The 21330-nt window shown below is 41.5% G+C and overlaps 2 protein-coding genes across 4 annotated transcripts in view; both read left to right on the top strand.

The window, feature by feature from the left end:
• Window positions 1-105: 105 nt before the first annotated feature.
• On the top strand, window positions 106-6214 carry LOC117488892 (zinc finger protein 11-like). Of its 3 annotated transcripts, none has more exons than XM_034138047.1 (7): window positions 106-319; window positions 1175-1380; window positions 1486-1578; window positions 1882-1977; window positions 2150-2260; window positions 2925-3054; window positions 3146-6214. In XM_034138047.1, exons 1-7 carry the CDS (start codon window positions 307-309, stop codon window positions 5014-5016), a joined length of 2520 nt encoding a protein of 839 aa, XP_033993938.1. In that variant the 5' UTR covers window positions 106-306; the 3' UTR covers window positions 5017-6214. The 3 variants fall into 3 exon arrangements, with proteins under 3 accessions (XP_033993938.1, XP_033993935.1, XP_033993936.1); XM_034138044.1 differs by having other exon boundaries at window positions 1876-1977; XM_034138045.1 differs by having other exon boundaries at window positions 155-319; window positions 1178-1380; window positions 1876-1977.
• Window positions 6215-8378: 2164 nt separating this feature from the next.
• The window catches only part of col6a1 (collagen, type VI, alpha 1), a 29185-nt gene continuing 16233 nt past the window's right edge, over window positions 8379-21330 (top strand). The window contains exons 1-21 of the mRNA XM_034137339.1: window positions 8379-8680; window positions 9440-9569; window positions 10936-11136; window positions 11223-11382; window positions 12427-12540; window positions 12866-12886; window positions 14049-14069; window positions 14165-14209; window positions 14324-14377; window positions 14527-14571; window positions 15448-15474; window positions 15586-15612; window positions 15713-15757; window positions 15869-15922; window positions 16464-16526; window positions 17080-17142; window positions 17230-17283; window positions 17378-17413; window positions 17522-17584; window positions 17867-17929; window positions 19626-19688. Of these exons, the coding sequence (XP_033993230.1) occupies window positions 8596-8680; window positions 9440-9569; window positions 10936-11136; window positions 11223-11382; window positions 12427-12540; window positions 12866-12886; window positions 14049-14069; window positions 14165-14209; window positions 14324-14377; window positions 14527-14571; window positions 15448-15474; window positions 15586-15612; window positions 15713-15757; window positions 15869-15922; window positions 16464-16526; window positions 17080-17142; window positions 17230-17283; window positions 17378-17413; window positions 17522-17584; window positions 17867-17929; window positions 19626-19688 (1434 nt within the window). The 5' untranslated portion in view covers window positions 8379-8595. The remainder of the gene's footprint in view (window positions 8681-9439; window positions 9570-10935; window positions 11137-11222; window positions 11383-12426; window positions 12541-12865; window positions 12887-14048; window positions 14070-14164; window positions 14210-14323; window positions 14378-14526; window positions 14572-15447; window positions 15475-15585; window positions 15613-15712; window positions 15758-15868; window positions 15923-16463; window positions 16527-17079; window positions 17143-17229; window positions 17284-17377; window positions 17414-17521; window positions 17585-17866; window positions 17930-19625; window positions 19689-21330) is intronic.

The following is a 21330-nucleotide window of genomic DNA, read 5'->3' as shown; positions in this document are numbered from 1 at the left end:
AGAATTATGAGGGATGCAGATTGAAACATGATTACTTTAAAGATGTAGTTATTTGATTGTCCGTAGAGGCGGTGCGTCTCATTTTGCAATAGAGAGAATATGAATGTCCCTATCCGGGCTGCCCCGTGATGCAAAACGAACCTCTCTGCTAAGAGCGCGCAGCTAACGCTCCCAGGATGAACAGCGTGTTTCAGGAAGAAGTTGGCGCCTGAAGCCGTGTATGCGGTTAGCTAGCACGCTAACCGAAAGTATGCATGATAGCACACTTAATAATTGTTCTTTCCAACGTTATAAGAGAATTCCAGAATGAACGACGCAGGTATGTATTAGCTTGTTAGGCTCGGTAAAACTGTGTGTATATCACTTGTGCGGCTAGCCGAATAGCCATAGCGCAGGATTAGCCGAGGCATAGCAGGCCTTGTCTAATCCCTGGAACACGAATTGTTTTTCCCAATAATGAGCCGGTTTTACCACACATCAGCGGCCTTGTGGCTAGTCTGGTGATGCTATCTTACGCTTGGGCACAACAAGCAAATATGTATTGTTAGGTATATTTACGGTCGAAAACGCAACCCAACTGTTAGGTACTTGTGACTGATAGTTAGCCGGATAATTAGCGTAATTTGACATATTACTGAGGTGATGCTAACAGCTAGCTGTTTGCAAATTGTTTATGTTTAACTACTCTCTATATACGTTATCTCATTTGCCATTTCGCGCAGCGACGGGTGCATTGTAAACGCATTGCATGTGTTTATTTTAGCATTTAAGGAACATCCTAACGATCAAAGCTGTAACATGCATTGGGTGGTAGAAGTTAGATGTATGCACACAGCCGTGGTGCGTTAGATAATGCACCCTACAGGGCTGTATACCACACTAGCCAGTGCATCTCAGGGATGGGGAGCTGTACTGACCCTAAAGTAAGATGCTGCACTGATAAGGAAAGACATTTTTTGTTTCAAATTAGCACTAGAGTGTATTCCCCTTCCACTTTAATATAAATACATATATAAAACCGGATATTAATTACTGTCAACATCTTCTACATAGTCAAAACACAATATATTTAACATTAAAAGTGACTTATTATGACGTAATTATCAGCAGTTTCAGAACAAGGCTCCCAAATAGTTTTAAGGTTTGTTTGACCCAAACTATTTTTCTAATTTAGAAGAGTTCAGTGTCCCCCTTTCCTCGCTGGCGCTCCTGGTCCCACCACTTCGCCTGATGTCAGCAGTGATGTGGGAAGTTGTTCGCCAACGAAACATAAAGCACTATGGGAAACTGGAGGAGTTTGTGACCATGGTAACAGATGCAGTTCCTGAGCTGATGAGTAAACGGGAAGGGAGACTGCTCTCACTTGGCCTGAGGGCAAGGGTAAGTGTTTTGAAATGTGTATAACATCATGTGTTTAATGAGAACTATTCAAATGAGATAGGGTTATCATGAAAACATTATATTCACAAATGAAATTTCCTCCAGACAACTCTTGAGTTGTTGCGTTCTGAACACCCTGAAGATCTCAAGGCTGTTGAGAGCCACTTGAACCGAATCCGAACTTCTTGCATTGAGGAGGTGAGTGTTTCGGTTGCAGCACTGAAAGGATAAGACAACTAAAGCAATAAATAACAGCATAAACCGATTATGTTGCTGTTTTGATAATAAATTAATAGTCTGACTAAATATTTTAAGCAAAAATGTTGAAACAGTGACTGGTTCAGACTGCTCATTTCATGCTTTTTATGTATTAATAGTTAGTAGTAAATCTGATATCATTTGGTTGTTTGAATCTTGGTTGGACGAACTGCACTCGTTTTTATTTGTAGACGGTTCCTATTGTTTATATAATCTGACTGTGTTTTTTGTTTTCTGACCCAGACAAATGATCCTGTCATTGAAGCACCAGAGGCAAACTTTATGAAGCTGGTGCAAGGCCTCATTGAAGACACGGATGGCAGAGAACACTTCCTCAAGGTAAAATATTATGTCATTTACATAGTGCTCTTAACTCAAATGTTATAAATTCATTTCTTAATCACAATTTCACCAAACAAAATTTGACAGAGGAAATGTTGATCTTTCCTGTCCGATTCTAAAGGAGTTTGCCATGTGCTGAGGGTGCCAATTTTTGTTTTCTATGTAACAGAATGTGTTTCCAGTGGAGTATGGCCCTGATTTCGACACAGCACTGGAGACTCTGGTTTGTGAGTTTTTCACCAGACTGGAGGAGCTGCTGCCAATCCCTGATTTCAAACAGGTACAAAGAGGATTAGATAGATAAAAAGTAACCTTGCACGGCAGCTGGATTCTTACAATATTGAATGATCACATGAACATCGATCTTGTCAGTAGGGCATGGATATAAATAAGCCCAAATGTCTCAATTACCAAATCGATTCATTTAAAGGGTATTATACATCTAACCACATGTACAAATCCATCCTTACTTTCCTTTCTTTTTTCAAACCTGTCTCTACGACCTACAGAGCTCAGCCTGAAACGCTCAACAGACCAAAAGGAAGCAAATTTGAGACATGTAGCCCTTGCCAGCTTTGCATTTCACATTACAAATATTGCAGCAACCATTGTTTGCATCTAGTTTTAAACATGCAAGTGCTTTGGGCCCTGCATTCACTGAGAAGCTGCTGCGACATTATCCTGCTCTCTTTCACTGCTGCGCATCTCACCCAGATGCGCTCTCAGGCAAAGAAATATGCTACCCTTAAAAGTAAAGTACAGACTTCAATGCTTAAACATATACTTGTCAAGCTTCAAGTACTGCATATCTGTCCATACAACTATTGTCTGGACAAATTGACGCCTAGCTATGGGCATGGTTTGCATGTGGTGCCTCAAGATGAATCAGGAGACCTGTCATCTTGTGTTTAAAAATGCTTCCTTTTTGGGCCTCCCTTGTATAGACGGCATCCTGGATCAGCGGGGCCCCCTCTGTCCTAGAAGAGTACATGCAGTGTGTCTCAAATGGAGACGACATTAAATTTCTTCTCCAGAGCAAACAGTGCCACGGGAAACTGGCTAAGAGTACAATCGGTACGTGCACAATTTACATTTGCTAAGAACTAGTCGACATACAGTTTTTGAATCGAAGATTTTTGTTAACAATTTGTTTCCCTCCCTGCAGCTCCGTTTCCGCCAGATGATCTTCTCATTCCCTCTCTGTCTCTTCCTCCATCGCTTGAAGTGGCCATCTCTTCCCACCCGAGTGGTTGTGACGACGAAAATATTGACGTTCCTCAGATCGTCATGTTCGATGAAGAACTGTCCACAAACCCTTCCACCTCGACAGACTTTCCCGAATCCCCAAAAAGGACTGATATGTTACCGTCCCCTCGCAGGAGACAATCAGGGCTGCACAAATGTCCAGAGTGTAACAAATGTTTCAAGCACCACTCCGTTCTCACCGAGCACCAGAGGGTCCACAGTGGGCTGCAGCCCTACAACTGCTCGGAGTGCGGGAGGGCTTTCAGGACAGCCACTCTGCTAGCCGGTCACAGGCTACGGAAATGCAAAAACGCCGCTTATCTGTGCATCAAATGTGGGAACAGTTTTCCGACCTCACTGGACAAATTCCGACACCACTGCCCAAAACGTGGCCGTAGCTACGATTGTGGACACTGCGGAAAGAGTTTTCAAAAGTCCAGCAGCTTGAAGGAACACCTGCTGACTCACGTCCAAAGCCGCCTTTTCAAGTGCAGTCATTGCGGGGTAGGTTTTTCAGGAATCGGTGACTTGAAGTATCACCAACAGGTAGATCATGACAAGCCTTATCAGTGTAAGCAATGTGGGAAGAGCTTCATCTCCTCCAAGTGTCTGACCAAACATCAGCAACGACACGAAGAGGGCGGAGAAATGGAGAGTGTCAAATTAATGAGCGGAGGCAAACACAGGAAGAGTGGCTCCGCCCATCGGACTTCCTCCTCATCTATGTCCTCCAGGAAATCCTCGAAAGCTGCATACCCGCGAGGACGAGTCACGCATAACTGTCCACTGTGTGGAAGGAGCTTTAAGTACCGTTTCGAATTCCTCGAGCACCAGAGGTTCCACACCGCGGTGAAGCCTTACAGATGCTCGCAGTGTGGCAAAGCCTTTCGCACGGAGGCTCACCTCTCCAGGCACAGGAAGAGGAAGTGTAAAAATGCATCCCACATTTGCACCAAGTGTGGGTGTCAGTTCAGGTCTCTCCACGAGCGGGTCAGACATCAGTGCGTCCAGCTGCTGACCAAATATGAGTGCTCTCATTGTGGGAAGACCTTCAAGATGGCCCACCTGCTGAGGAACCATCAGATGAGCGAACACCAGCTTCCCTACAGTGCCAACCATCGCTTCAGGTGCAGATACTGCGACGAGACGTTCCCCGGCATCAGCGAGCTCAAATACCATCAGAGGGTTGACCACGAGAAACCCTATCAGTGTCAAGAGTGCGGCAAGTGTTTCCTGTCTGAGAAATGCCTGGCCAACCACGAGCTCCGACACAACGACGACCGACCGGAGAGCTGCCTGGTGTGCGGCCGCGGCTTCAGGAACCGCTACGACTTGAAGCAGCACATGCGCACTCACACGGGGGAGCGGCCGTACCAGTGCACTCACTGTTCGCAGTGTTTCTCCACAGCGGGCGGGCTGCGGAGCCACACCAGGGTTCACACGGGAGAGAAGCCGCACGTTTGCCCAGATTGCGGAAAGGCTTTCTCCCAAATGGGTGCAATGCGCACGCACAGGCTCACGCACACGGGAGAAAGGCCTTTCAAGTGCACAGTGTGCGGCAAAGGTTTCACAATGGCACACAAAGTGACTGTTCACATGCGCGTGCACACAGGGGAGCGCCCGTACGTGTGCACGCAGTGCGGGAAAGCCTTCTCAGATGGAAGTGTGCTGAAGCAGCACATGCTCAACCACTCAGGGGTGAGACCGTACCACTGCCAGATCTGTCCCAAGACCTACACCTGTCTGAACCACCTGAGGAGGCACCTGAAGAGCCACTCCAACATGAACTGAGTAGAACATTTCACACATTCACATTCACACCATTTAACTGCTACAGTTACAAAGGACCAACGAAACCAAGCAATACGTGAAGGAACATAAAATGATGCTGTTGAAATTGAGGTGAAATGTTTCCTCTTCACTGTAAAGTAAATGTAGTCACATTACCCAATTGTGAAGGACTTTTTGAGCATTTAAAGGAATAGTTTGACATTTTTGGGAAATCCACTGACTAATAATTATTTAGATAATCACATGAGAAGATTGATACCACTATTAGACTGTAAGCAAAGATAGATGACATTAGGGCTACCCTCAAGTGAAGCCAAAGCATCTTTATCTCCCCCAAATCTACAGTACAGACTATAAACCCTCCATGTTACTGCACTAGAAAGTCAAAACATACTTCAAATACAATTTGCCCAAAGATAGTTTCTGTCTTTTTAGGTAGTTCTTGTCACACGACGTGCATTCAGGTGTGGATTTTTCTGATTCATATTCAGTTATTTGATGCTATTAAAATGGAGTGACATCATGATAGACAACTGTGATTGACAGCTTGTCTGAGTGAAGTGATCACGGAGCAAGGCTACAGGCAGGGTAACAACGTGTACATTTCATAATGAAAGTATTTATAGCGATAATAAGGTTAGTTATATCAGCCAAACAGGTGCTAACATATCAGCTAGGTGGTTTATGCTAACAAACTGGCCCTGCTCAATACTGCGCAGAATCCATCTCCCAATTATATTTTTGGTTAAGAGACGCGTTGTCTATATATACATAAACTCTATGATGCCACTTTTCAGATAAAGTGGTATCAATCTTCTCTAACGTGGTAAGAATTAAACTATTTCCTTTACGTTAGCACATACTCTTTCTTTCCCCTCAATCCGCACCAGACTGAATTATTTTTGACCAACAGTTTCTTATGCATGAATATGTTTGGATAATATTCCGGATATTATTTCGGTGAATGTGCAGAAACTGTAATATTGGTGAAAATATATTTTTGCAAAGGCTTCTAAAGCAATGGAATAAAATCGAATGTTAAATGTTGGCTGTAAATATACTGAGAGAAATGTGTGCGTGCCTGAGAGGTTCAATGGTTTATTTCAACATGAAATAACTTTATTCCTGCAGGCCTTTTATCTCACCCAATTATGGTTTGCAAGGTTCATGAATTTCACATTAAATTCCCTTGGTAGTACCTTGTGTTTGTTGATACCATTTTGTTAAACAAAGGAAAACTGTTAGAGTTGGGAGGAAAAATGGTGGAAGTTGCAAAGGGAAATTTGAAATTGCATTTGCTCTCTGAATAAATGTTTCACTAGATGGCAGCAGATAACCAGTATCATCTCCCCCTTACACTCCATGCACTGTAAGACAGTTATAGGCATACAGTAGGGATGAAATTAAGAATGGCATTAATCAAGAATCATCTGCTTCTCTGCCGGCTGTAGACGATTAAAATATGTCTGAGAGACGAGAGATTGATAAGGGACTACAGCAGGGGAAGTTGGCCCGGCCCATTTCCTGTCATTAGCCTAATTTGGAGGGGTTTGGTATTCTGATTAGCCAGCAATTTCCTGATGTTTTGACTGGTGCCGAGCGGTATCTGAAGTGGTTTAAACCAAAAGAAGTCCTCACTTTTTGTTGTGTTTTCACAGTGCCATTCAGCCTTAACAGTGAAGTTTAAACTGGACCACCAATGTTTCAGTTACCTTGTCGGCATATGTAGACTTACGTCATGCGTTACAGGCACAGTGTGATTAATCTCTTCCATCTGTGCTGTACTGACTTTCATGTTTTTCGCTGGAAGAAAGAGGCTTTTTCCCCCCCTCATTTCCCCCTTGTGTTTCATCTCATCCATGTTCTTTCATTTACATATGAATCATATTCTCTTGAACAAACCAAAATATGTGCCATTCACAGGGAGATGAATGATGTGGAGGCTCGTTAAATGTTGCAAGATGTTAAACACCACACTATTCCGTCTCTCTCTGACTCAGAACTGCTACTAATCTCCTCCACTGAACATCAGGATCCTGCGGAAACTCGCTCTGCATCCTGTGCCTGGGACATTATGCAGAGCATGCTCTCAGATTTAGGAAGCATAGGAGTTCTCCTTTTCTTCATGTTAGGAGCTTTATCTTCACCTTTTGAGGACAACCCCCAGTTGGTTTTCCTCTGGGGAAAAGATAATGACTCCATAATGAGGTAATTCACTGAACTCAAAGCCATCTGCCAGATTAAGGACCGTTAAAAGATGCCTTCCTTTGAAAAACATCACCATGAGACTGTAAAACACTCTTAAATGCTTGGCTAATGAATTCCTCAAGATTTTTTTATTGTTTAATGTATTCCTGATCCTGGTATTGAGACATTTCAAAAATAAATGCATCACAATTTACACCCCCCCCAACAGCTGCCAGAAATCCAACAGATTTACTATCAGAGAGCGTGCTAATAAATGCAGATCATTCCCAGATGTCCCCCCTCCTCTCTCCTCATCATCCCTCCTTTCCTTCCCTCCTTCTCCTCACAACTTTTCCAACATGAAAAGGTGATCTCAGTGGAAAATCTGACTCCAGGCCAGGCCTTCCTCACAGTTTGAGCTCAACACACAAACGTATGTCCACAGCAACCACCCAGCATCCACCCACATCAACACCTTGCCAAATGCCCACGCCTCCACACATCTCTGCCTGCTTCCATGGAAGTGCCTCACTGTACCCCGAAACTCTTTCCAAAGTCCTGTCCAACATTTGTTCTCAAGAAGCACTAGATGGCACTGTGTCTCTTCCTGCTTCTGGGGGGAAATTACTAAAGACCCCCACCCTCCTCCTGCTCATCTTGCTTTCATGTTCAGGTCAGGTCTGGATGTTGAAATGAACCAGATGTATTCAAACCCCACCCATCTCCCAAAGAAATGAGAGACTTTTCTAAAGAAAGGGAATACAAACGCTTCCAATATGGGTCAGCTGCTTTTCATTAAGTTTGATGAAGTGACTCAAGTGTGCATTCTATTCTTGTTCTTAATGTTGTACATGGCATATTATGCTCACGACACAAAAGCACCACACACGTCTGATTTTTCATTTTAAATGTCCTGAAATTATTACAAAACAATCACGATCAGTTTTACACGCACTCTCCTCCCTGCAAAGAAGAATCTGTGCACATCAGAGCCTCCTCTCCAAGTCAGCAGATGTGTTGTTTATTCCTGAGTATATCCACGTCCCTTTCGCCCTTTTAAGGAAGCATGCATATCTGGGATTTTGAGTGAATTTTTTAATCCGTGCGCGTTCTCGTCAAATCCTTACCGCCCGTCCTCAGTGAGAGCGCGTGAAATCTATCCTCCTCCCTCTCCTCCCCCCTCCTCCCTCTCCGTGCGCGCTGGTCCTCCTCTGCGCGCTCTGTGGATCGCCTTGGACAAACTGCGGCGGAGCGCTGGATCACCGAAAAGTGTGCCGAATCGGTGTAGGGTCCTATAAGTATTGGGATTGGGGTCGGAGTGTTTCGAAATATATTTTTTGTGGGTATTGTGTTGTTTTTTGACTTATTAGTAGTTTTTTTCGCCGTTTAAACATGGAGACGTTGAGAGGTCTCCTTGCGCTGCTCTGCGTTTTCCTGGCCGGAGCGCAGACAACGACCCAAAAAGACAGGTTTGCGGGTAAGTTTGCTGAAATATGTTCCAAGAAAAATGCTACAGTTACTTATGATCATGGCTTTTTCTTGCATGTTAACATTTCGTTGTGTTTGAATGTAACATGTCATACAGAGTGAAGTGACGTTTGCTCCCAGAGATAGTCCAGATGTTCCTTGTCTTTTGCTTCCCCAAGTGTGAAGCCTTAAAAGGGCGTACAGATGCAATATAAACTGTAAATAAGATCAGAACATGACAGTAGCCTAGCCCACTTTAAGCAAGCCCTTGTTTGATCCCATGGTTGTCTTAATAGGCTATAAGAGCTGGGTGGGATGCAGACTAAGAAGTACCAGTGCTGTGAATGCAAAGTGATACATTTGGACAAATTGCAGGTGATGGTACCTCAGGCCTGCTGCCTTGCCAAGTTACAGTGCATAAGGGCCAGTACAGGTGTAGCTACATGCAGACAGCTATGAGTGTATAGGTATTTAGTACAGGCCTGCCCCTGTCTACCTGTATAGATACATGTATCAAGTAAATTGCCAGCGTTCTCCAAAAAGCATTGTGTTAAAATGAGGTTGGCCTCCAGTGCTGCAGTAAAGCCTACAATCTATGAGTGACACCTGTGCTAGCATCACTTGAATTGATAGATGGATAATAAGTTGATAATGCATGGGTTTGCTGCTTCATAAACACTTTGTTGGTTGTATGCTTGTTCAATGCATGCATCGTGTTTGCTGACAGCGATCTTTGTTTGTTTATCTGTTTTTTTATTTGTGTGTTCAGATTGTCCGGTTGACCTTTTCTTCGTGCTGGATACATCCGAGAGTGTCGCCCTCAGACAGACACCTCCCAACCGTTATATTGACCAGATCAAACTCTTCACCAACACCTTTATAGATGAACTCAAGGAAATGTAAGAAAAACACACACAAACAAACACCCACACACAAACAAACACACACACACACACACATACACACACACACAGCCTACACACACATTTGTAGGTTACTCACTTAAAAACGTACTTCGCTCCCACAGTGGTGTAACTTAGCATGCTGCAGTGATGTACAGGTGTACTCTGGGACACTGTGACATCACCACACCCCCCCCCCCCCACTGACTGGTAGGCCTACTATTAACCACAGCTTGGTGTTAACCATATACTGTATGGAAGATGGATGTTGTCACTGTGACGTCTCTCATTGTCATGTAAAATATAATTTAGTCGCCTTGAGTTTGGCTGATACTGTTAGCATAACAAACGCTAAGTTTCACGTTAAAGCTAACGCTAGCTTGGTTAGCAAAGTGCATGCACCATCCTTTAATTTGTGCATTTTTCGCTGTTCACAATGTTGTACGACTCCTCCCTTTTATTCTAATGAGAAACCTTTGTTCTGTTATATAAAGATCAGTGTCCTGGTTGAATAATATTAACCAGTTTTCCAGTATTTAGCCAAGTTTCAGTTAAACAAAAGACTTAACAGTTCTTGCTATCCAGTTCAAAACTGACGCGGTCAACAAATGCTTGCCCATTGCAAGCAGGAGCCTGATGTAAGATTAACCGCCTAGGTAGCCATATTGTTTGTCCAGTATATACAATTCTCCAGACACAACAAACCCGGCAGAGATATAAAGTTCAGTAACTCAAATAAACGTAGGTTTTGCCTAGCAGACAGCTAGCTGCTATGACAGCTCACTCCTGTCACTCCCTAAAGAAGGCATAACTTTGATCTTAATATCATTTGAACAGGTCAGTTGCCAAATTTCAAATCCTAAAATTGTCATAAACAGATACAATATGGAGCCATAGGGACCAAAAGTGTTAAAGTTGGCCATTTTAACATGGGGGTTATTGGAGATTGACTCGCTTTTGGAGCCAGCCTCGAGTGGCCATTAGAGGAACTGTATTCATTGGCACTTCATCGTTGACTTCCTTCTCCAGCCCTGGAGGTTGCTTCATATTGTGTGAATTATTGTCCACAAAGTATCTTTAAACAGAATTGCAATGGTCAGTGTCCTAATATTATGATGCTTTAATTTTTTATTATTACAACTACTTCATCATAATTCATCATCTCTTACTCAACCATAGGAGGTTTTGTATGTCAAGTCAGAATCTGCAAAGAAAATAATAACTGATGCTGTTTGATAACTCAAGAATGAAGTGTATCATGGAGAAAATTCCACCACTGCCTCTCCGTACCATACTGCATTAAGTGAAGCTGATAGCTGTACTATAGGATAACTGTTACTAAGCAAACTATCTATTGCTTCAGGCGCCACCGATGTGACCGCATCCTGACGTGGAACTCAGGAGCGCTGCATTACAGTGACGATGTCAAACTGGTGCGAGCACTGAGTGATTTGAGGACTCAGCGCGAGGAACTGAAGGCCGCCGTCAACGGCATCGACTACATCGGCAAGGGCACTTACACTGACTGTGCCATCAAGCAGGGCCTGGCTGAGCTGCTCATTGGGTAATATTAACTCACACTAACATGAATACTCTAGCAGATTATGTTTAAGAGAAGTGTTAACATTTCTGAGTGTGTTTGTTTTGCAGGGGCTCCAACTACCATGAAAACAAGTACATCGTGGTAGTGACCGATGGCCATCCCCTTACTGGTTACAAAGAGCCATGTGGAGGCGTACAGGAGGCCGCTAATGAAGCCAAGCAGCATGGCGTCAAAGTGTTCGCTGTTGCCATCTCACCTGACCAGGAGGTACCGAAAACACACAAACACACACATATTCAAACTAGTATGCTGTTGAAGTCCCTCATTAGAATATTACATTTATAAAATACACCCCAACTTAATTCAAAACCCCAATCCTTACCCATAAACTTATGAGAATAAAGGTAAAGAAATCTATTTTCTTAATCAGTTTCAATGCCTTTGATTATTTCAATGATTTATTTCCATTGTAGTGTTTGTTCTGTGGCTCAGTTGGGAAAAATGTATTTCAAGATTGTGGCTGCACTAATCAGAATTTGATCCGAACTTGATGAAAAATGTTGGGTTGTGTGGTAACGGTCAATCATTTAAACTACACCGTCTCTAATTAGTGTTGCTGTTTTAAGTCATGATCAGTAAAAAGAGAAATATTCAAAATGTTAAACAACCCTTTCAGTGTCTTTCAATTTCTTATTATATCCTAAATACAGTATATACATATGAATTGTATTTTGAATCGGTCTCTATGTACTCTATGTGAGTCCTACTGTAGCTTGGGCGAAAATATAATTAAGATCTCCGAAACTCAAAAAGGGAATTTCACAATAAAACTGCTTATAGAATGCCAATAAATAAATTACACTGCTAATGCCATATACAGCATTAGTTACTGTACAGCCAAAACGTGTAATGCGTTTTTGCAAACAAGGGCTTTAATCTTAAACTAATTCTAACATTATCCTTCAAATCAAGTTATGACACTCAAACAGACTGGCTGTGTTGTCATTGAATTAAGGTGAACTAAAGTAAAGTGAGTTACAGTAAATGTAAGCGTACTGACTCTCAAAATCTAAAACTCAAATGTGACTCATATGATCTACATTTCAATGTGATGAGGCTGAATATAATACATAATCACTAGATGATGGATTCAACAAGTGTTTTTGATCTTTGTTTGATTTTTGATCTACATGGAAATCCAACTGTAGATGATGCCTGTTATATTGGCAGCAGGATAGCGACCATATTGCCAGAAGCTAATGTTGAGCTAGCTGCCATGTGATGATGATGTGTGTATCTGTGTCTACCTAGGACACCAGGCTGTCAGTCATCGCCACAGATGAAAACTACAGACAGAACTTCACTGCTGCTGACAACTCCATGGCCAAAAAGATGACAACCATTCGCACCATCATCGATATGATCGTATGTGTCCTCTCCTCTCCTCTCCTCTCCTCTCCTTTCCTTCTCTCCTCTCCTCTTCTCTTCTCTTCTCTTCTTTTCTCTTCTCTTCTCTTCTCTTCTCTTCTCTTCTCTTCTCCTCTCTTCTCTCCTTCCTCTCCTTTCCTCCTCTCTCCTCCTCTCTCCTCTCCTCTCTCCTCCTCTCTCCTCTCCTCTCCTCTCTCCTCCTCTCTCCTCTCCTCTCCTCTCCTCTCCCTCCTCTCTCCTCTCTCCTCTCCTCTCCTCTGTATATATGCAATTCAACGTTTATTATTTGCACTAATTTTCTGTTTTCTTTCCCTCTTTTCAGACAAACCAGACAAAGGATACGGTAAGATGTTTGTGAAAGGAGGTTACATTTTGTTTAATTTATGTGTTTGCTAACTGCCTTTATATATTAAAGAAGGCGGTACATAGTAATTGTGCATTGGTTAGTTTAATCAAACGTATGTGTATGCACAGTAAGTACTGTAGATTCAAACGATCAGATCATACTGCACTATTCCACATCATAACTTTATTTCATTTTTATAACTATTATTATTTTTGTATTGCTCTTGCTCTTATTGTTATTATGTTATGTTATTATGTTGCATTGTTGGAGAAGCCTGTGACATAAGATTTTCAACTGCATAATTACTCTGTAGCTATGTCAGATTGACAATAAAGAACCTTGAACCTTGAACATTTTCACTTTAAAGCTTTTTTGGCAGTGTGTCTATTAATTTTCAGACTGAATGCACTCAGCTAACAGTAGGACCTTTTAGACTGGGTGCTTGGGCCTTACTCCATTTTTGAGTATATACAAAAGCAGTCCTATTTGTCTTTATAATATTGACACTCCCTTCATCGCTGAGTATTCTGGCAGCTGAAACATCCTGACAGCAGAGTAGTTTATGATAAGTTTTGCTGATGCAACTCGAATAGACAAAATTCTTGTCTACTGCATGTCAGGGCTTAAAAATGTTAACAAAGCAAATCTCTCCACTAAACAAAGTTTATTTATTTTTGGCTACAACAATTATTTATGTTATAAATGCGATAAATCTTACCTAAAAGTAGTGAGGATGCTTACAGGGTCTATATTTGTGTTGTATTTTGACTTATTTTAAGGCTATTACTTTCCTTTAGCTCATTCTCAGTTGTTTATTCTCATTACTGCTAGTCTAAACTGTAAAGTAAACTCAGGAAACAAGGAGGGGTCATTCAGTGCAGCCACAGGAAGCTGAAATGAGCACGAAAAGCAAACTGAGATTGAAGTGATATTCACTATCTTTGTACAGTATATCCAGCAAAACCATTGCAGTTATATGTTAAATATGAGTTATATTACCCAGCCTGACAGTCACCTGATAGTTAAACTAAGTATCACTTATGATCTGACCAGAAAACAAACTACCCCTTGAATTTATCAAAAATAATCTTCAAAATGTATAGATACAGAGAGCTTTTTCTGATGTAAGGTGTTTAATATATTCTCTTTTTTTCCGCAGTGTTGCTCTTTCGACTGCAATGTAAGTATAGTATTAATTATGCTATCGTCAACATTAATTCCTCTTCGGCTTCGAGCAGCTGTTTTACTTTTTGTATTCTATTGTTTTGTCTGCAGGCTCCAGGAGGGCCCAAAGGATCTAACGGAGGCGGTGGCGCTAAGGTGTGATGACATAATATACAAACAACCAATTATACCTTTTTTAAGCACTAGAGATGGCCGTCCAGAAAATGCAAAGAATATAACATTATCTGTTCTTTTTTTGCCTCTCTACAGGGAGAATCAGGCAGACCAGGGATGCCAGGAGAGAAGGGAGATATTGGCGCCACGGTAGGTGACATCCTCCTCCACCACAACACCAACACACAAACATGCATGCAAGAGGACACAACAAGCAGACAGAGTTCTTTTGATTATGCATGCAGGCTTAATGGAAGGGTCATCCATGTTGTCTAATATTTCTCTCTGTGTGTTTACAGGGCAGCGTTGGAGATCCTGGTCCCATTGGTTACAGTGGAATGAAGGTAGGGTTCACTTAAGTCTGAATCAAACATCTTCTATAGACAGATATTGGATCAGAAAGTTATGAGTAATGGATGCTAACATACAAGCAAATTGACACTGAGTTTGTCCGTTCTCTTTTGCATACTTATTGGATTCATATTAGAAAAATATCACATTTTCAATACACTATTATGATGGCCAAAAATAATCCAGATAACTACATTTTAGCGATGTCTTGAAAGTAAAAACCTCAAAGCTATCAATCAAATGTAAACTTTTATTTGCTTATTGTGCATTTTGTCTCTTTTTTGCCAAATAATATAATTTCGGTGTTGGGTAATGGGTAGTGAGATGAGCGAAAATAATTAGAAATGATTAAAGAGGCGCTGCATTATTTATATGTTATCATCACAAATGGATTTTAAACATTATATCAATTTTTTTTTTTTTTACATATCACAGTATTGGTCAATACCAATTAATCGCCACACTCTCAATTAATAATATGAAGCTAAAATAATCATTTAAAATAGATGAAACCATTCTGTTATAGGAACAGGGTCTTTAAGGGGTCTGTAATGCATATACATAGTCATCAAATGCCAGTGTTTTATATATTGTTCATATTGTAGTCCAAAACTAAAGGTCAGTTTCTCTATGCAGTGCATTTGATAAACATATGAGGTCCAGTCATTTGTTGTCCAAGGATTTGTCTGAAGCCATATCCACCTTTTTAGATTCACAAACATGGTTATGACCCAGAAACAAACTGACAACAGGAAGTTTGTTGGAGGAAACATTTACAAACCTAAACAAATGTTATATTCCCATGTTGTTTAGCTGTGACCTCTCTGATCACTTCATGACATTTCTAACATGTGTATTTCTGTTTGCAGGGAGACCGTGGTGGCCGAGGAGAAAAGGTACTAACATTTAAAAACATCTGATTAAACAGGATACCATTTATGTTTGAGAATTTCTGTACTGTGTAATTCACGGACATGGCTAACTAACGCTGTGTGTTTTTCTTGCAGGGTGGAAGAGGACACAAAGGCTTCAAGGTGAGCTCCTCTTCACAGCTCCAGAGGGCTGCTCACTATCTGTGATCTCTTGTTCAATTATTATTTTATTCTACTTCATCATCTTGTCGTATTTTCTCAGGGGGACAAAGGTCTAATAGGGAATGACGGAATCGATGGACGCAAGGTGAGTAACAGACCCCGAAACATCCCAACACTACGGCCTCTCTGTGTGGCTGATGTTTTGCTGATTCGATAAAGTTGTTTGACGTTTTGTTTCTCTGGTTTTCCTCATTAGGGTGAGGCTGGTTTCGCTGGTCTTCCCGGCTGTAAAGGATCTCCCGGATCAGATGTGAGTCGTTTATCTTAATCTCAGAGTAATCCCACTGTTAGGGTCTTCAGGTTGGCCTCAACTCAACTTACTTATGGCACACATTGCACAGTTTGAATCCAAGACAAATGGAAATCCTTAGATGACATCAGGTTTGACACCAAACCCTCACATGTGCAGGTGTCAGGTCACACACTGTTTTAGCTCTCTTTTAAACAGACGTACACACTCAAACAGGCCATTTCCGTATCCGCCCGAGGCTCAGCTACATTGTTTACAGATCATCCATTAGCCACAGTTACATGTTTAGGAATGCCACCCTGGGTGCGGCCCTGAACAAAATCCCGACCTGCGTCTGGATTCCCCCCCGGGACAGGCCAACTGAGGCTTGCGGCTCTTAATCACTGCTGCGTTTACATTCTCTGCTGTCATATTGTTTAAATGAAGCCATATAGACATACTGTAAACACACACACACTCGCAGGGCCCCTGAGATTGAGTGTTGTGGCTTCAGCTGCTTGTGATCATGTACTGAGATCATGTCTGTGTTTCCTGCTTCCAGGGCATGCAAGGAGAGTCGGGACCAAAGGGAGACTCCGGTCCTTATGGGCTGAAAGGAGGAAAAGTAAGATGTGAAAAAAAATATCTGTGCTCTTTATTAGGGCTGTGTATCTGTAAGAACTTAAAATATGATACGTATGAAGACACAGGGGTCACGATTCAGTATACTTCATTACTGTAAAGTAGGCAATATAAAGCAATGTTTTCAAATCTATTTTTAGGGAAAAGTGTCATAGCATAAACTACCATATGCGTGTAATCTGAGTAAAATGTTTTTACTTTTTCATGCACTAAAAACAGTGCAACCTTAAGTCCCTGTATAAACCAATAGCATAGCACTATCTGTTTAGCGATATAAGTGTAAGTAGTCAAATTTGACTTAATAATTTTTTTAATCAAAGTGCTCACATTTTTTAACTATTTATTAAAAATGAAATTCTTGGGCTGCCCAAAAAGTTATTTAAAAAAAAATGTGTTTGTGTTTTTGCAAATCGATCGACAGTATCCCAGAAAATACACAAATAGCAATACTCAAGTGGAGCAATATTTTCTTACGCTACTTACCAAGATGTCAAATTGGTTTTCAGTGCATTGTAATAAGACACGTTTTGTTTTAGGGAGATGCTGGAGGAGATGGCGAATCAGGAAGGCCTGGAAACTACGGCCCTCTGGGACCTAAGGTAAATCAGTACAACATAAAATATGGATCCGTATGATCTCCGGATCTTCTTCGAGGAAATGTGACGCTTTTATCTGTGTTGTGACAGGGTGATCGCGGCCCTGGCGGAAACGATGGGGACAAAGGAGAGCGCGGCGATGATGTAAGCGATGTAGCACCTGACAACGGCAGGAACATCAACTCTATGATCTGTATTGGCTCGTCCTAATTTCCTTCTTTGTGTTTTTCTTCGACAGGGCCCACCGGGACAGGATGGCCGTGGCGGCGAGGGCGTAAATCCGATTATGAAATGATTATCAATCTGAAAATGAAATGATTATTATTGACGAGTGTGTGACAGCTACCAAAATATCTGTTGACATCTTTAAAATGCCTTATAGGGACCATTGGGAGAGAAAGGCGAGCAAGGTTCCCGTGGAAACAGAGGGCCGAGAGGAGACCTGGTAAGTGATGATAAGGACGATGAGAAGGGAGGAAGTGCAGTCCCTCAGGGTCTGTGTGTTTTCAGCAAGTCCTCCTTAAAAAAATCCATGGGAAATGCTTTTTGGCATTTGTATCGAGTCAATTTCAACAGCCTTAATGGAAGACTGTTTCCATAAAGTAATTCCCCATGTGCTCCTACTGCTCTAACTTTGTTTGAAAGTTGGCTCTGTGTGCTTCACTTGTCCATTGTTACTGTCCTCAACGCCTTTAGCTTTTTATACATTTGTTCTTTTCCTTGCCAGGGGGAGCCCGGACCCCGTGGAGACCAGGGGAGGGAGGGCTCAGCTGGCCCCAACGGAGACCCTGTAAGACACACTCAAATACACATTTACATAGATACAAACACACGGGAGCTATAGAAACCACTGTTAGTTAGCATGTTGTGTAGAGTTACCGTAGGGGGACCACCCTCTTCTCTATCTGGCACCATCCTTATTTTCCAGTAGGAGAGCAGACCTTGCTTCCTTCTGCGTGTGCACTTGTGAGCATCCATATTTCATGCTGAGGAGGAGTAGCTTTATTAGGCAGAAGTTTAAACAGAGGCCAACCTGGCTGCTGCCCCAGAGCGCTGCCCACTCCTCCTCATTCTCAGCTCTTACTCCACCAGGGAACATCCACACTCACTCTTTCCCCTCTGACTCAGTTCTTCTCTCCGTCCGCCCCAGCCAAAGCCTCAGTATGGTTTTCCTAATAGGGCACCAGGCAGTGTAATAATAATGATACGTTACAAGCATTAGTTGTGGTCCCCTCTGTGATGTCAAGACTTTGAATGGCTCTTTTGTGCTTTCTGCTTTGATTGAGTAAACCGTGTAATACAGAAAACATGGAATAACAAACATGTTAGACCTACCTCATTGACTGAGGAAAAACTGTCCTCATGCTCGGTAATGTCATGGAAGCCATTTGCACTCAAAAAGCAAGGCATAGCACAAGTATTTATAACCTAATTTTAACATATTAGCAATGTTGTTGTAGTATCAGTGTATTTTGCCATTTCTGCAAATATATCTATTATTCTGTCCAATCTTGAGACAGATGTAAGTAAGTAGAGCAGTAGTAATTGAATGTATCCAGTCGATAGATAGAACCGGTCTTGATTTAGCCAAGCAGACACTGCAATGAGTAAGCCTTGAGAAAAAAAAGTTTTGGCTTCGAGGAACTCTAAGACGAAGGGATTTCTTCCATTTCAACAGTGTAACTTCAGGACAAGAATGAGGTGATGCATGCAGCAGCCGGACACAGCTGTTGTTTGTGAGGAAAGAGCACACATTCAAAAGCGCACTCCTTCTATCGACTACAGTCACATGGCTGTTGGAGCTCACCATTGGTGTGATCCAAACTAATGCACTAGTGCCCTAAAGCTGCGCAATCTCCAATGGGGGCAAAACAGGGGGGCAAAAGTCAGATCTTAGAACTTTAATCCTATCTGTTCTTCGTAAAACAAATTGGTCAACTAAAAAGGTGTTTGGTTGTTCCACCCTCTCCTGTCACTTCTGTTACCAAAGAATATGATGGAGACGGAATAAACAAATCTCAAATCTTCAAAACCTTAAACCACAAACCAATTGGTTACGTCACGGTTAACACGTTATTTTCAGACTATTGATCCAAGAGTCCTTGAAAATGTCAACCAGAGAGGGCAGTAAAGAAAATCACATAAATATACAGCCTTGTATTAAGTATTGCTTTGTTGAGGCAATTACAGGCTAGCTCTTATTTAACTATCCATCACATGTTAACAGTTTTCCTGTGCCAAAGACTCATTGGAGACATAGGTGAGGAATTCTTCCAATAAGCTTTTTCATTTTTTTTTTTTAAACATGGTTGTCCAAAAGTACAGCATTGGATACCTTAAATATTGTCCAAAAGTGTGTCAGTAACCTACTTCTTCAAAACGATGTCAAAGCCTGTTGCCAGTTTTTTTTCATTGTGCTTTATGTGGTTGTTTTTGTAGGAAAAGTGTTTTAACTGCGTCTCATTAACGGTGTTGTTGTTTTCCAGGGCGAGTCTGGCAAGGCCGGGTCTCTTGGCTACAGAGGAGATGAAGGCACACCTGGACCAGAAGTAAGCCCAACAAGACACAAACACGCACACATGTTCCCGAAGAGCATACATTTACTAAAAGATCCTGAAAACACACATTTGCTCAATACATAAGCTTCTAACTATGAGTGATTTGATCTAGATGAACACTTTTCTGATCATTTCACATGAGAGAAGATAGTTTTGGTGTTTTTATTGGACCTCGTGTTTTAAGTGGGCGCGGCTAAACTGGAAAAAGGTTGATGTCACATAGTTCCATGAACCAATCAGGTTTAAGCAATGTTTGAATCTGAATCTGAAGACAGTTGTTTGGTCACAGTTAATTCAATGTAATCAAACCACGCCCACTCTCACGAAGATTAGCTGAAAAGAGTATCAACACTTAACTTACAGTAATTTGTTTTACATTTTATAGGAAGCTTTTTAGTGTTAAACCCAATAAGAACTAACAGCTCACATTTTTGTTTTTTTTACCATTATTTAAAGCAGGGTTGCCAACTTTGGGTACCTGGCTGGAGTGAGATTGTGATATCATGGGTTTAATTCGGTTTAATTACACATATGCGCACAACATGACTGCTATCGTGTCAGCAGCGGGACCTTAGCATATATATAGGATATATATACAATATATACAAATACACAATAATGAACACAGACTATAAAGGGCACACAGTTTCATTCACTAATGAAAGTCAAACATGTTTGTTTCCACTGTTTTATTGTGTGCCTGTCGCGATAAGCAATTAATTGACTTATCGTACGATAAATAAAAATGAACTCGATAACTTTTCTGACCTCGATAAATTTCCATTTACATGAGGATGTGACTAGCAGTTTGAAAGGATGTACTTGAATTATTATTATATATTATCATTATGTCAGTGGTCTAAAATGGTCATACAACGGTGCCGACAATATTATCGTTTATCGCAATAATTTCCGGGAAAATGTATCCAACAAAATTAATTATCGTGAGAGGCCTATACATGAAACACACACACACACAAACAAATCTACAGACTTACTCCAAACTGCCAAATATATTAATTAACACACTCTCACTCTCATATACTCTTTGACTCTATGTTGGCCTAGTAGAACAATAAGCAGCAGACTTTTACTTTTTTATCATTTCTACTGGATCTTAGATCTGCGCATGCGCTCCAGAGTATTTTTGTTGGGTAATCTATGGTAGGGCTAACCCATACAGTGGTGGGGCTTAAATCAGTATTTGCAATGTAATTACATACACGCTCCCCCCGACAGTGAAACGCCACGCGTGAGGTTTAGATTATTTCCCTGTCTCAATCCAAATTGAACTGTATGAAATAAAAAGGCACATTTGTCTTGTAGTAAATAAAAAGGGCGACCTGGAGCCAATCCTGCAACAGGTGAAAGAGTTGACATGCTGAAAACCCAACCCCTGCAGGGGGGTCTGGGGGGATTCTCCCCCAGGAGATTTTTTAAAATCCTAACATAAAATAAACATTCTGGTACTCTCTTGAGAAGAAAAATAAATAAATCTATTACTACACATTTAAAAAAATGAATGCCATATTAGTTTTTTGTTACTTTGTTCTGAAAGCTGAACCTGCTGCAGCAGTGCTGCTCCTCACAGAGAGAAGAGGGAAGAGGCTGTGTGAATTACTTTACATTGTGG

The sequence above is a fragment of the Trematomus bernacchii genome, unplaced genomic scaffold, assembly GCF_902827165.1.
Source record: "Trematomus bernacchii unplaced genomic scaffold, fTreBer1.1, whole genome shotgun sequence".
Taxonomy (NCBI): domain Eukaryota; kingdom Metazoa; phylum Chordata; class Actinopteri; order Perciformes; family Nototheniidae; genus Trematomus; species Trematomus bernacchii.
This window is presented reverse-complemented; position numbering and strand designations above follow the sequence as displayed.

Excerpts from the sequence above, each read along its gene's own strand:
- LOC117488892 (XM_034138044.1), top strand. Across the intron at positions 1,579-1,875 it reads GAACTTCTTGCATTGAGGAG|ACCCAGACAAATGATCCTGT; the intron begins GTGAGTGTTTCG and ends TTTTGTTTTCTG. Across the intron at positions 2,261-2,924 it reads CAATCCCTGATTTCAAACAG|ACGGCATCCTGGATCAGCGG; the intron begins GTACAAAGAGGA and ends TCCCTTGTATAG.